This window comes from Macrotis lagotis, chromosome 7 (genome assembly GCF_037893015.1).
Source record: "Macrotis lagotis isolate mMagLag1 chromosome 7, bilby.v1.9.chrom.fasta, whole genome shotgun sequence".
NCBI classification, from domain to species: domain Eukaryota; kingdom Metazoa; phylum Chordata; class Mammalia; order Peramelemorphia; family Peramelidae; genus Macrotis; species Macrotis lagotis.
Window position 1 is genome coordinate 65,614,253 of NC_133664.1, and position 14,336 is coordinate 65,628,588.

Genomic DNA, 14,336 nt, shown 5'->3' on the forward strand with positions numbered 1-14,336 from the left:
TAAATAGAGGTGCTATTCATTTAAGCATATGCATGAGGTCCATTACCCATCTTTCTTTAAAAACCAGTTAGTCTAGAATTATATCCATGAGTCTCTCCTACTACACCCTTCAAGTTCAATAGAAGAGACAACTGAGCTACCCAGTGCTCAGAGGGGTGAGCACAGAAACTAAAGTCAGAAATACCTAATTTCAAATATGACCTCAAATACTGTGTCATCTTGTGCAAATGCTTAAGAACTTCCTGCTTGTTTCCTCATCTGAAAAGTATGAATTTTAATAAAAAGGCCTTACTCCCAGGATTGGATTTTGCAAGGATAAAAATGAAATACCTGTAAGGTACTTTGCAACCTTAAAGTACTAAATTAGTTATTATTAGCTATGCTTTCCAAGTATTTATATCTTAAAGGATTCTATGTCTGCTAGAGAGACTTCAGAGATCTAAAATGACTGCTAGCTTAATTTGCAAAGTATAATCCTAAAGCCCCATAGCTACTCCCCGAAAAAAAATCCTAATAGAACACCTCCCCAAAAGCAAGCAGCAAACAGTTTGACTATTTAAGAAATTCCAGCAGACAATCCTATTAGATAGTCCATTAATCCCATTCTGTGTAGTTAAAGAAAAAAAATTAAAGCAACCCACCACAATGATGGGGGAGGGAGATAATGTGTGTCTGTGTGAGGGTACTCCCTAGTTTGCAGAACTTTGGAGTTTAACTTCCTATCCTCTCTTTGCTTTTCTTCCACCCCCACTCCCTCTAGGTGTTGGGCAATGACAAACTCAGGAGAAGAAGGCATGGAAGATAATCCTTATGATTATAGAAAACTGCTGCGAAAAACCTCTCAGCGCCAGCGACTGGTCCAGCAGTTTTAACAACTGGCAAGGCTTTTGCTGTAGCTTAGGCAGGGCATATTTTCCTTACTTGTTTAGTACTGCCTTCCTTCATGCTTTATGACCAATGCTCCCAGAGATGACAGAGTTGGGAGGCCCCTATCCTTTAATCTAGGGGGAAAGACCCCACCCAGGAAGACAGCCAAAAAGGACAAACACCCATTTGAATGAGAATCAGGAGATATTCTTCTGGACCTTGAAAAAATGTGAGACATGTCATGACCAGAAATATTCTCTCCCATCAGCTTACTTGTCATTGACCATAGCTTTCTCTATTGTCACAAGCTATCAGGAGACCACCAGGTAGGGCATATTTTTTAGGAAACCTCTATCACAGCTGGAGCAGTAGATAAATGGTACTCTTTCCCTCCCCCTTCAAAGAAAACTGTTTACCTTAATATTTCCTTAAAAATATTTTTGAATAATTTTTAAAATAATTGACAACTTGTAAAGCAAACCCATGTCTGCTATGAGAGTGAATCCCTAGCCAAACCTGGGCTCAATAGCAAGGCTGCTTTACCATCACTTTTCCTCTACCCTTATTCAAAGATAGAGTGTCTAGAGTGAAATCTCCTTTGCTCAGATTCTGTTCTCCTTCTGAGTCCATTGAACTGGGTTGCTGGACATTGTCTGGTTAAATCTCCAGCAATATTTGTGTGCTTTGGATGATGTAAGCCTATTTTCCCACCTCCTTTGTTATTAAAATGACAAAAACAAATGAAGAAGCCTTTGGGAAATGTCATTTCTCTGGTGACTGCTCAAGAGTTACTCTTACTTTTATGACTGGGAAAGGTGTGTCTGAGGTGAAGGTCAAATGGAACTGACAATTGGTGGATATCATTGGAGCAGTCCTTTTGATTAAAGGAGACTTGAGGTTTCTGGAAACCTATTTCTCCTCACTTAAATTCCCCATTCTAGATTTGACTTTTAAATATTCTATGAGGTCTCTTTACAATTTTTTTTATTTGCTTTTAAATGTATCTGTTGAATTGAAAACCTAGGTAGCACGTGTAGGGCAAGGAGTTCAGATTTGAATTGGCTCATTAAGTTACATTTGAGAAGTTGACAAAAAGGGGATCCTTTTTGCTATCTATGAGTAGCTCTGGGTCCTTTCCAGTTACCTCTCCAGTAAACTTATCACCTACCTGTAGAAAACATCTACCTATAGAGAACAGAACTCAAACTAGATTGTTAGACATTCCATAAAGAATGGTAAAGAATGGGGAAAGAAGAGATGATTTGGAAGAGATGAGGGACAGTGGGTGTATACACAATGAATACATATGGGTGTGTAGCAGTTCCAAGAAGTTTTCTGGGTGTAGGATCAGCTCTCACTCCCTCAGGTCTCATGGATGCCTAAGAAGGGACTTCAGGAAGAGTTTGGAAAACTTTGCTCTCCCTAGGTAGATGAAATAAAAAATTCCCAAGGGTCGTTCCTAGGTCTGTCTTACACCATACTCCTAGCCATCATCCTTGTAACAGTGAGCTTTCAATAACAGTGTCATAGTAATGAAGGAAAAAACCCCAAGCCCTCCAAGGGCTTCCAGGAGCATTTTGAGTCTGACTTGGATATGCTGCTTGTAGTCGAAGCACAATCTCTTTTCATTGCCACAGGCTCAAATCTCAGGGATGACCAGGGCTGCCACATGTCAAGAGGCAGTCTACCATTTATCTCTCCTCAGGGCTGGACCAAGGAAAGGAAAAAGGGAACTGCTTTCTAATCCCTTTAGCTTCGGAGAACTTAAATTCTGTAGATCCAAAAGCAGAGGGCCCTCTCTTGAAGGAGAGTAATGAGTGTCCAGGATAGGAATAACTAGGCAGTTTAGTTCCTTCTTAAGTTGGACCCCAAAGCTCCCCAGTGCGATACAACCCTAAATAACATGAAGGTGTCTCTCTTTGGGATCTAACCAAAGCTAGCCAATTAAACCAGTACCAGAGTTGACTAAGGCTGCTCCAGTCCCATCGAAATAATGCTGCAGGGTTTTCTAAAATGCTACCTGCCTCTTTTGATTCAGTGCTGTTTCCCTCAGAAAGAACCAAATCTGAATTTTTAATCGAAGAAATAGTAAATCCTTTGTAAATCCATTTCGTTTTTAATGAACTCGGGGGAACACCGACTCCTTTCAGAAAGTTTCCTACAATCCCGATGGTCCATTTGTAAAGTGAAATGAGAGCAAGGAACGCCCCTTTGAAGATGTTCGTGGATTAGTGGGTATTGCCTTGGGCCCCTCCCCCATCCACCAAATTGGATGTAAGAAAAGGTTTGCTTGTTAAGCTACACAGAAATCAATTAGTCAAGAAAACTGGTTACTATTAGAATTCCCATCCTCTCTCTTTTGAAAAGGCGATTTTCTTGTCGATAATCTAGGGTGAGGACTAGAAAGCCCCCCCCCCCTTCTCTCTCCTTGTATTTCTAATTCGAGACTGGGATCCTTTGTGAACTAATTACTGTAATTATAACCTCCTTTTGAGACAAAGATGGAGAGGGAGAGAGAACAGATAGTTTTCGATGTGAATGTTTTTAAAAAGAAAATTACCGTCGAAGGGAAAAAATTCTATAAGGAAAGACAGATTAGGTCCCCTTGCGTTTCTGAACCAGTTTGTTTCTAAATAAAAGTATAACTATCCCTAAAGCACCCAAGCTAGTTTAGAGTTTGAGGACCTAATTGTATCTAAATTTAGGCTCAAACTCGAATTGTAATCTTCACTCAAAAAAAATTCTCCGTGCCACAGAGTAAAATGTAGGGATTGAATTTGAAAATTTAATATAGACATTTAATCCATTTCTTCCACCTGTTTCTTGGTTATTTTTTGTTTTGTTTTGTTTTAAGGGAAATTCATCTTTTCGGTTCATTTAATCAGAGTTAAAAAAAAAAAAAAAAAACTTCCAGTGTTGCTGGTTTGAAGCGAAGGATTTACGGGAATAGATTTTGATATGGTTTTAAATAAAGAAGTTTCATCTTCGATCCAGATGTGTACTGCTAAAAATCACCTTTTCCCCAATGCTGTTCTTTGCTTATTTATGTAATTCTGAGCGGCAAGGTCTTTGACCTCTACAGTGGCTATTGTAGTTCATGGGTCTAGGAAGCTGATGAATTGAGGGTGGAATAGAGAGCTCCTAAATTACTGCCTCCTCCTCCCCAGTCTACCCAAATCACTCCCAGCCCGAGAATCACGATTTTCTTTTCTTCCTTCCAAATCGTGCGTGTGTCATTCTAACTATGCCTCATTCCTTCCAGTGACCCTTCAATGTTGATCCAATGTGTCATGCCACGTTTCTCACTGGCCTCCCCCAGACTGGACTATAATGAAAGGGGACAACAAGCAAACCAGATCCTCTGACCTGGAAGCTTCTCCTTTATGTCTTACCTCCCACAATTTAGTCTCGGGGAGAAGAGAAAAATGATAAGGTTCCCCCCACACCCCATTCCTTCGAATCCAAGACCTAATGGAACCTATTTGGCTTCAAGTCCAGGGCTTTGGGAAAGGTGGAAAGACTGAAAGATGAGGAAAGGGCCATATAAAAGACTAAGAGAGAAATTTTTCAGTTCAAGACATTGTCGGAATCTACAGAAGCATCAAATAGGGTGGAGGTAGTAGAATTCCCTTGCGTTAGGGTCTAAAAATGAATATGAACACAAACTCATCCAGAAAAAAAATACAGAACACAGAAGTACAGTGGAGAGAGAGAGAGAGAGAGATACAAAGATGAACCATGTCCTCTAAAGATGGTTAATTGTCTCCTGGAATATAGCAGGTGAATATAAAAAGCTGGATAAAATGGTAGCTACATGTCTAAGTTGGAACTCACAAAATGGCTTGATCAACAGCTGCCTCTCTTTGTTCACTGGAACCAATGAGAGGGGGAAAGCATCTGACTCGTTCTTCCATTATTAAGAAAGGGAAACACGAATTTCAAAAAGCTGTCAGAAACTGCAAGGGTATCCTTCCACCCTTGGGTGAAGAGATCATATAACTCTACTTTGATATTTTTTATGGGGGGAAAGGAGGAGAGGGTGGTCTTTTTTTTCTGCCAACCACAAATGAAAAGCAACAGACCGTAGGCCGCAGTGCTGCAACCAGTACCTTTCAGCTCTGGTCTGGAAATTAGACATGCATATGAGTATGATACACCTCGATTCCAACTGTTCTTTCTCTCCCGGCTTGCTTCACAATGCATAGGTTACGATTTAATTCTTTAACAGTATCTGCTCCTTTAACCCATCTACCTTCTCTGGACCAAGGTCAAAGGGTGACCCCGAGATGCCAATCTCCCCAAGCCTAGGAGCTCTGAGCTGTCGCCCCCTCCGAAGAAATATTCATTTGCTTCTCCTCAGACCTGGGCTCCACAGTGACAGTCTCCCGCGTGGAATTTAATTGCCTCGGTCAAAACCTCGATCTCTCACCCCAGCCTCCTGTCTCTCATATACACTCCATTCCCCTCCTGGGCGGTCAGCTGCAGCGGAGAGGGCGCTCCCCTGAGGCTTGAAGCGCCTCACTGAACGGGCATTAGACTCTCCTAAGGGGCTGAAATGAGCCCATCAGCACCACCCACGCCCCTTTCCCTGACAGGCCCCTCCACTGGGAGAGAAGGTAGCTTCTTCCTCGCCAAAAGTCCGTCAGCAGCTCCCCGGGATTCCGGCCCCCCCTGAACTGAGACCACATCTGCATCCCCACATCTGCATCCCCTGCTGCCTTCCTCCCCTCTGACTCCGCTCCCAGGAGTTCACGCCTTCAACTCCCTCGGCCCTCAATAGCCGTTCCTCACCCTTTTCTTCCGACTATCCCCTAGGTAGCCTAAAGTCAGTTCTCAAAAAGACAGGAGGAAAAATGATTTACTAAAGCTCCGCTCCGAAGTCTTTATTTACTGGATGCTAGAGCTCTTGCTGCTCCAGCTGAGACAGCACCCGGTAGGGGCGGCAGTGACCAGGGTCCCTGACCGCTCGCAGAACCCTGGACAGCTCCCTCCGGTCGGCGGCTCCAAAGCCAGGCTTACACGCACACACACCCACTCCCGTTCCCGCAGGCGCCACACACCCCCTTGCTCCAGCTCACGCGCACGAGCTTGTTTGCTTCACTCACACTTCCCTTTCCCTTCTCCTTTCTTAACCTCCCCATTCTTCAACTTCTCTCTCTCTCTCTCTCTCTCTCTCTCTCTCTCTCTCTCTCTCTCTCTCTCTCTCTCTCTCCCCCCCCCCCCACCCCCCGTCACAATCTCCTTCAGTCAGCATCCCCCATACCATCCTCCTGGGTCCTTTGGCTTGGCTGGAAAGAGACATCTCTCCTTAACCCTTCCCCCTCCCCTCTCCCCATTCTACAGCCCCTCCCCGCGTGGGTTCCAAGCTGAGTGCAGCTGCTGCTACAGCCGCTCCTGTTCACCTAGTACACTCGTGCCGAGTCTCTGAGTGTGACACACTCACCCACCCACCCGGTCACTCTGGGACTCCCCAGGGTGCTCTCTCCCTCCTCACACTCCCGAGCTCCAACTCACGCACAAGCACGCAGGCACTGAACAGATAGCTTCTCGCCTGCAGTTGGCACTCTCATTTCCCTGGACCAGCCTCGCAGCTCGGATGGCATCCACGGGCTCTGGCTTCTGGTCCTTCGGGTCCGAAGATGGCTCTGGGGACCCAGAGAATCCAAGCACAGGTAAGGAATTGAAAAGCCAGAGCACTTGACCTGTGGCGTTGGGGACGTGGCAGACGAAAAATCACGAAGGGTTTCAAAGGGAGGGATAAAGGAAAGCGGTCGGTTTGGTCTTTGGGGACGTTTTATTTTTGGCTTGGTTTTGGTAGTTGGTGAGGGTGATACGAAAAGTTCTCAGGAGGCATCCCTTCCCTTGTATTCAGTGACTCAGGTGAGCTCAAGCGTCTAAGCTCTCCTATGCCTATGCTCTCACCTGTCGCCTGGGGAGGGGTTTCTTACATCTCGGGCTTCCTTTCACCCCGTATCCCCAGGACCCGAGTATCTCCTTAACCTTACTCTCAGCTGTTTGAATACTTGCATCCTCCACCTTCTTCCGGGGCTGGGGATTTGAAGCCAGTTCATCTTAGTTCCATTTCCCACCCTGATGCTAATTCTGTAACACTGAGTGAAACGCATCCTCCCGGTGTCTGAGTAACTAATGTGAAATGGGGACAATCGCCGTCTGCCTCCTCCTTCAGGAATGCGCTTTGAAAGCCTTATTTCGCTATAGAGATGTGCTATTAAGACTAGGCGAGGAAGAGAAGAAGGGTATGAATGAATGAAAACAAAGAATAGCGATTCCTTTGGGACAGAGGGCAGGATGGCAAGGAGAACATCTTCCCGAGACAAAGTTGAAGTGAAAGGGAAATGGGTAATTTTTTTGCCCCATTATTTGGGCCGAAAACCGAATCTTTAAGACAAAGTGGGGAAGGTCTCGATTACTCCATTTTAGAGAGGTCTGTTAAATTGGAATGACTCAAAGCTGGAAATCTCTTGAAAAGATTCATCCCCTTTCCATGGTCCCGTCTCCCTTTTTGACTTAGAGCAATCAAAACCTCCAAATTTGTTTCTCTTTCCTACCCCTACCTACACCCTTTCTCCAGCAAGAGCCTGGTGCCAGGTTGCCCAGAAGTTCACCGGAGGCATTGGAAACAAACTCTGTGGTAAGTAGGAAGCCTGGGGACTCAAGTGACAGAAACTGGTGGTTGGAAGGGAGGGAGGTTAAGTAAGTATAGCTATTTTTTTTAACGTAAAACTGACCAGATGCCCAATTCTCTTTGTTGGATGCTGGTCAGAGACCTGGGGCTGCGGAGCGGGGGCTGCTGAGCTCCAGGCCTCAGACTGAAGCTCCATCTTATGTGTGCTTCTTCAGCGTTGCTGTATGGAGACGCGGAAAAGCCGATGGAAACGGGCAACGAGAAGGAGTCTCAAGGATCAACAGATAAAAAGAGTGTCTGTACTTGCAATCAGAAGCCCTGCAACTGTCCCAAAACGGATCTCAATTACGCGTGTTTACACTCAACAGGTAAAGGCAAGGTAGCTTTCCCCGCACAGGGTAGGAGATGAGCGCTTTACAGTCACAGTCTCCAAACGGGCTCAAGAGATGCCCCCTCTCACCAGCTTACCCACACTTCTTGTCCCCCCCAGACTCACTAGGCCCGGAGCACTCTGGGGTGGAATGGGTCAGGCGAGCGAGAAGAGTAGCAAGGCAGAACAGGTGGTCCGAGAGGGCTTCTCTGAACATATTAAATTAAATATTAAACATATGAAATTAAATGGGGCTTCCTCCGCCCCCCCCCCATCAACACCACGGATTCCCACCTTTTACATCAGGTCTCCCTTCTCCCTGCCCCTGAGCAATCTCCCCCTCCCCCACTTCTCTCCCAAATCAATAGAGAACTCAGGCAAAGGAAAATTGCTCTACAGCCGGGTGGAAGGTCAAGGTCACGATAGCACTTTCTGCATCACTTCACCGAATCCTAGCTCTGGCATTCCAGGACCTTGAGAATCAAAAGCTGTAATGCTATGCTCATCCCCCCCTCCCCCAGACTTAGTACCCAGACAGCAAAAGATCAAGGAGTCTCCGTGTTTTTAACCAGGGTACCTTCACTCAGGATCTCTGTTGTATCTCACCCGCCACCGAGCTTTTAGGGTCTTAGGACGAAGAGAACAAGTTTTCAGGGAAGGAACAATTTTATTTGAATGACGACGACAACAACGATGAGCACACACACACACACACACACACACACACACACACACACACACACGCAGATTGTGCTCTGAAATCAAAGGACTTTCCTATTGAATATTCGACTGTGCAAATTTTTACCTTCAAATTAGACAACTCCCCGTATACAAACACGAGTCCTTTAACGTAAAAACGTAGCAATGAAATAAAATAAACCCGTTCCCAAAGCCTAGCTAGAGCAAAGGCTCCCAAATAAATCACCACAATGGTCTCAAAGAATGAATTCTAGAATTTGTTCATTGGATTTCTTATTTTTATAATCTTTCTGAAAATACAAAAGGAAATTGTTTAGTGTTTCCAAGTGCATAAATAAGGGAATTCAGAAGGAAATAATATTTTTGAATATAAACAAAATAAGATGGATTCTGGAACGGAGAAAAGATGAAGCCATAATGTTTTCTGAGGAGTATATACATGATTTCTATTCGTATACGTATGATATTTTACATTTCTTGGTATGGCTTTGTCCCCCTCAGATCTGTTGCCAGCATGTAACGGAGAAGCGGCCACTTTGTCTTTTCTCCAAGATGTAATGGACATTTTGCTTCAGTATGTGGTAAAGAGTTTTGACAGATCAACTAAGGTGATTGATTTCCATTACCCAAACGAGCTTCTACAGGAACATAATTGGGAACTGGCAGATCAGCCACAGACCTTGGAAGAAATTTTATCCAACTGCAGAACAACTCTAAAATATGCAATCAAAACAGGTACTGTCGGGTCAGAAATTATAAATGTATATATTTTCATTAAAAAATCATATCCATTTTTCTAAAGAAAATTATATTATAGTTTTACAGATTAATATTTCTGAAACCCTACAACATCACTATCACTTTTTTACTGATAGTAAAAAGAAAGAGTGTTTTAGAAGGCTGGATTGATGAGGAATTTTTTTCTCACCTGGATATTTCTCCTTCATTACAATGAAGTTTATTTGATATAATATATGGATTAGAAACAGTTTTTTCCTTCATTTCTGCAAAATTCTTAGTAATTCTTGATTCATACAAATTGCTGCTTTTTGTTCTGGTAACATATTGCTATGCAAATTAACTGCCCATCCCAAAAGAATCATACCGTCAAAATGAACTTGATAGGAAAAAGAAACAGAAAATACAAGTCCAATGAATAAAAGCTGTACCCCACTAGCAATTTCCTTAGTAGGAATGGTCACCCACAATGCCACTAGCCTGCTTGCTCACTGTCTTGGTGAGGTAAATTTTTTGGCATTTAATCAAGTGACTGTAGATTTGAAATGTATATTCCAGATTTCTGGGATTATTTAAATTAGTTTTTAAATGCCCACAGGAAAAAAAAAAGCTTAGCAAGTCGATGGTGTTGAATGAGGGAGACTATTTGTGAATGCCACCGGGTAAAATGAAGAAGAAAGGGGAAATATGATTTCCTGTTTTATAAAAAAAATGTTTTTGCTTCACATAGTGATATAAACTTTCCATTTCCTCCTCCCCAAAGTTATTCACATAAATTTTATTGCCCGAAATAATGCATTTATGAAGGTGTTTCCAATTTTTTTTTAATTTCTGTAAAATCAACCATTTCTTTCTTTCTGGGTCATGATTACCCTCACATCTCATATATTCAATTGTTAATCATCAAGACACATGGACCCCTTAAGGCTAAATTTTAAAAATAAGAATTATAATAAAAAGTAAGCAAATGCCAAATAACTTAAAGTGTATGCTATATTTTCTAAAAAGCAATAAAAAGGAGATAAACCTAATCTTTGCATTTAAATATATATATGCAATTTCAAAATTATTTTTAATCAGAAATAAAAATATAAAGAGCCTTTGAAGTGAATATGATTTTGGCATTGACAATTTTGTCTTTGGCTTACCTCCACTATCAACATCCAAAACCATTTATAGAGTTTCTACTATACAAACAAGTCCAAGACTTGCTGGAAGTGGGGTTTGGGGATGGAGGTAGGGAATAGTTAATGAAAGTTGCTAAAAAAAAATCTTGAACTAAAAAAAGAGCATTTTCATTATTTACTATTCTATAGCTTTAGGACTGTGAAGGCTTTTACACAAAGGTAAAGTAAACTTAGATGAATTTTATCAAATTTATTGTCTGAGGCAGAACAGAGTGTGATCCATGTAAAATATTATTATATTATAGGATAAATATGGAACTGGAATCATCATCAATTAATACCCGTTACCAAGATGGGGCCATGACACTATACTAGGCAACGTAAATATGTTTTATTACAGTTTAAGTAGGACATGTAAAAACATAGCTATTTTTTCATTTCCTATTGTCCTTAAAGGAATTTAAGTGGTGCCTCTTAAATGCAGCAAAACTGATAAATTATTGCTTACAATATTTATTGCTAGAGAATCAAAATAATTTATGAGAAATCTTTACATTTCAATTTTGTAAATGTTCACTGATTTTTTAAAATTCAATATGAAGAGTCAAACATAATGGAAATTGCAAGTCAATGAACTTAAGTTTCTGACCATCAATATTCCTGTTTAGATCAGAAATAAGCTAATTCAATAGTCATCTTTTCCCATAATGCTTGAGGAACGAACTGCAAGTCAAGGACAGTTTAATGACTTTTATTTACACTTCAAATAAAAAAATTGAATTGATCAGGCTAGCTCTCTAACCTAGAGGTGTCAATGTCCAGAGAACTCTCAATATGATTTGTAGAAATATTGTATTTTCTTACTTTATTAAAATATGTGGCTTATTGGAGCCAAATTCTAATTGTTTCCTTAACTGATAGATTTTCTTAGCTATGGATTGTCCTTTGATTATTATGACTAATTAGTCACTGTCAAGTTGTTTGTCATGCTACTACTACCCCCATTGAGTTTCTTCCTGTTGTTTTGTGGATTGCTGTAAAGCTTACAAGCTAACATTACTTTATTCTGAGTGATCTTAACCTGATAATATCACTTATTATGCAACGAATTTCAGACTAAAAGGAAGGTGGGACAGATTTTTTTAAAATGAATTTCTTGTTTCAGGTTGAAATTTCTACTTCTTTACGCAATAGAAAGGCAGATTTTAAAAATTATCATTGGGAATTGTTGGAGTAAAACTTCTTCATTTCTTTGACACTTAAAAAAAACACATCCTAGACTCTGTTAAGTCAACAATAAAACCCAAAGAATTGGTATCTTTAATAAATCTTAATTCATACAAGTGATCATTGACAGGTCCCTTTTTGCAAAGAATAGCTTTACATTGAGGTTTTGCAGCCTACCTACCTATTTAGCTTTACAGGTTGAATCATTTGCTAAACTGTGGAGAGTTGGAAGCTTCTGGTCACATCCCCATTCTAAACCCAGCTATAGATTCTTCACTAGTTGCTAAACTCATGCATTGACATTAACTTCCCAGGGAGCTACTCATCTGTCCTTCTCAGCAGAAGGAGAGCATGGTATGGCAGCAGTGGCAGCAGCTGGTTGGAAGGGGTTGTGGAAACAGCTGGGCAAGTTCAGAGACAGGTCCCACCAATACCTGTTTATGGGAGGGGGGAAAGTAGGAGGAGGGTAGAAGCCTTTGCTTGGATCCTATGGGCTGTACTTACCAAAAGAGTGAAAATGAATTCGTTGGAATGCTTCTCTTAATCTGCCAAGAGAACTTCTGGACTCTCCAAAGTTGCAGATAACAGTGACTGGACTGAGAGATTATCAAAGAGGGAGAAAAATATGCAAAGAAGAAAGAGCAAGGGCATTTTTTGTTGTCAAGCAATACAAATAACAAACAGATCTTTCCAGGTTACCTAAGATAGTCATCAGGATGACTTGCTCTGCCACTATGAATTCACCCATGGTACTGATTAGTTTCAAATATGGCAAAGTTTCAATTGGATTAAACAGGGCACAATAGTAAAACCTCAAAGAAAAGCAGAGGTGACTCCTTAGACATATAGGTAGATTGATGCATCAAACTGCTAAGCTTAATAACTTTAAAGAAAGCTGAGGGGAAGGGAAATGACATGGCACCAACAGAGAGAAGCAAGCTGTGTGATCAGTAGAGAGCTAAAATGGAATGCAGAGTCAATGAGGCAGAGAAGAACAGGAGGGTTGTTCCAGATAGTAGCCAAGAGTAGGAAAGGTTCTCTCATTCAATATGAAAGGATGAAGCTGAGAAGGTTGGCATTGGGTGGGTCTGAAAGGGAGAATATGAGACAAAAGCTCTGAGCAAGACCACATAGAGTTAATATAATACCAAGATATAACTGGAAGGAACACATATCCTGAGACCCTTTAATTGTCAAAAGCTCATTCAGAGAATTATATCTTTCTTTGATGCATAATTTTCTAGCAATGTGCCTAGCTCTGATAAGAGACCACTACAGCCCAGGAGATAAGTAGCATGCTGATTTTTGCCCCTGTTTTCCCATAGCCATCCTTTATCTTGCCTTTTGCATATGGGGATTGTGAGCTATCACTATTCCTAGTTTAAGACAGATGTTCAGAAAGTGGGAAATGTCTTTTTATCAGATTGTATTCCTTCAGTTATTCATCCTTCAAAATCCTGGCTGCTAACCAAATAAGAGAACCTGAGACATGCATCTGTGAGACATAGTCTACAAATGAATTCTAACATGCTGCTGGAAATCCTATTTTAAAAAATAATGTCCTCAGGGGTATTTGAAGTCAAACCCCTGAGGGGGGTTTTAGAAAACTCCAGAAGTCAATTAGATCAGCTTTGCAAATGGATTAATCAGTCCATCAAATATATTCCCAAGCATCATTATGACATAACAATGATGTTGAATTTAATCAGGTTTATTTAAAATCACAATTATGAGAGAACTCTTCTATTTACAATCATCTATTCTGACATGGAAGAAATGACAAATATTAGATCCCTCTATCCCATTTTTCAAACAATCATCAGCCTTTGAATACTGGGCAAAGCAATCAGCAAAGTTTCCCATTTTTCCGGTTTTGTCTGGTCTTTTATCTTCATTAGCCATTCTTCAGTGGTGTTATTATCAGTGTTTGGCATGCCTCTCAGTGTCTGACTCTTGAAAGCAATCACAGATCTCAATTTTCTCCCAAAAGATTTTAACAGCATCATAAGCCATTTAAATGAGAGGTTGTCCAATTGGATTGTCTTTGTACAATAGATTTTCAGCTACATTGAATGAATAGCAAGGAAATAAAATAAAGTTCAGATTCTCATTCATGCCTTGGAATTGAGAAATGGATATTTTAAACCAAAGAATACCAACCCTGAAACAAAATACTCTTGTAGAATATAGGAAATATTGTCCTATTGCCCTAAAGATTGGCCATTCTTCTTTAGAAAGATAAATTTTGTACTCCAGAATTATTTATTTCCAATGGATGAAACCATAATCAAAGTATTCTGATTTATACATAGGTCACCCTAGATATTTCAACCAGCTCTCTACTGGATTGGATATGGTTGGATTAGCTGCAGACTGGCTGACATCAACAGCAAATACTAATATGTAAGTAGCTAAATTTGCCCAGTTAAATCCCAGTTAATTTTCAGGGAGATACTATAGTTCTTGCTTCAACTTCTTTGGAAAAAAATTTAAAGAATTTTAAAGAAAAATTCAATAGCATGTGCAATATTGGTCTCAGTTTCAGAAGTGGTTCATCGTGGTTTTTTGTAGGATTATAGAATACAATCCAGTAATATCCATCACAAAAATCTAAAGACAGCTGTGCTAAAATGCAAAAGGCAAAATATTTTGTAGTTTGCAT

General features: G+C 40.9%; 2 protein-coding genes across 2 annotated transcripts in view; both read left to right on the forward strand.

The window, feature by feature from the left end:
- MYO3A (myosin IIIA) overlaps window positions 1–1,257 on the forward strand; it is a 259,420-nt gene extending 258,163 nt beyond the window's left edge. Inside the window, exon 33 of the mRNA XM_074195073.1 lies at window positions 761–1,257. Within this exon, the coding sequence (XP_074051174.1) occupies window positions 761–872 (112 nt within the window). The 3' untranslated portion in view covers window positions 873–1,257. The remainder of the gene's footprint in view (window positions 1–760) is intronic.
- Window positions 1,258–6,463: 5,206 nt separating this feature from the next.
- The window catches only part of LOC141493700 (glutamate decarboxylase 2), an 80,468-nt gene continuing 72,595 nt past the window's right edge, over window positions 6,464–14,336 (forward strand). Inside the window, exons 1-5 of the mRNA XM_074195074.1 lie at window positions 6,464–6,539; window positions 7,460–7,519; window positions 7,729–7,881; window positions 9,084–9,317; window positions 13,987–14,077. Of these exons, the coding sequence (XP_074051175.1) occupies window positions 6,464–6,539; window positions 7,460–7,519; window positions 7,729–7,881; window positions 9,084–9,317; window positions 13,987–14,077 (614 nt within the window). The remainder of the gene's footprint in view (window positions 6,540–7,459; window positions 7,520–7,728; window positions 7,882–9,083; window positions 9,318–13,986; window positions 14,078–14,336) is intronic.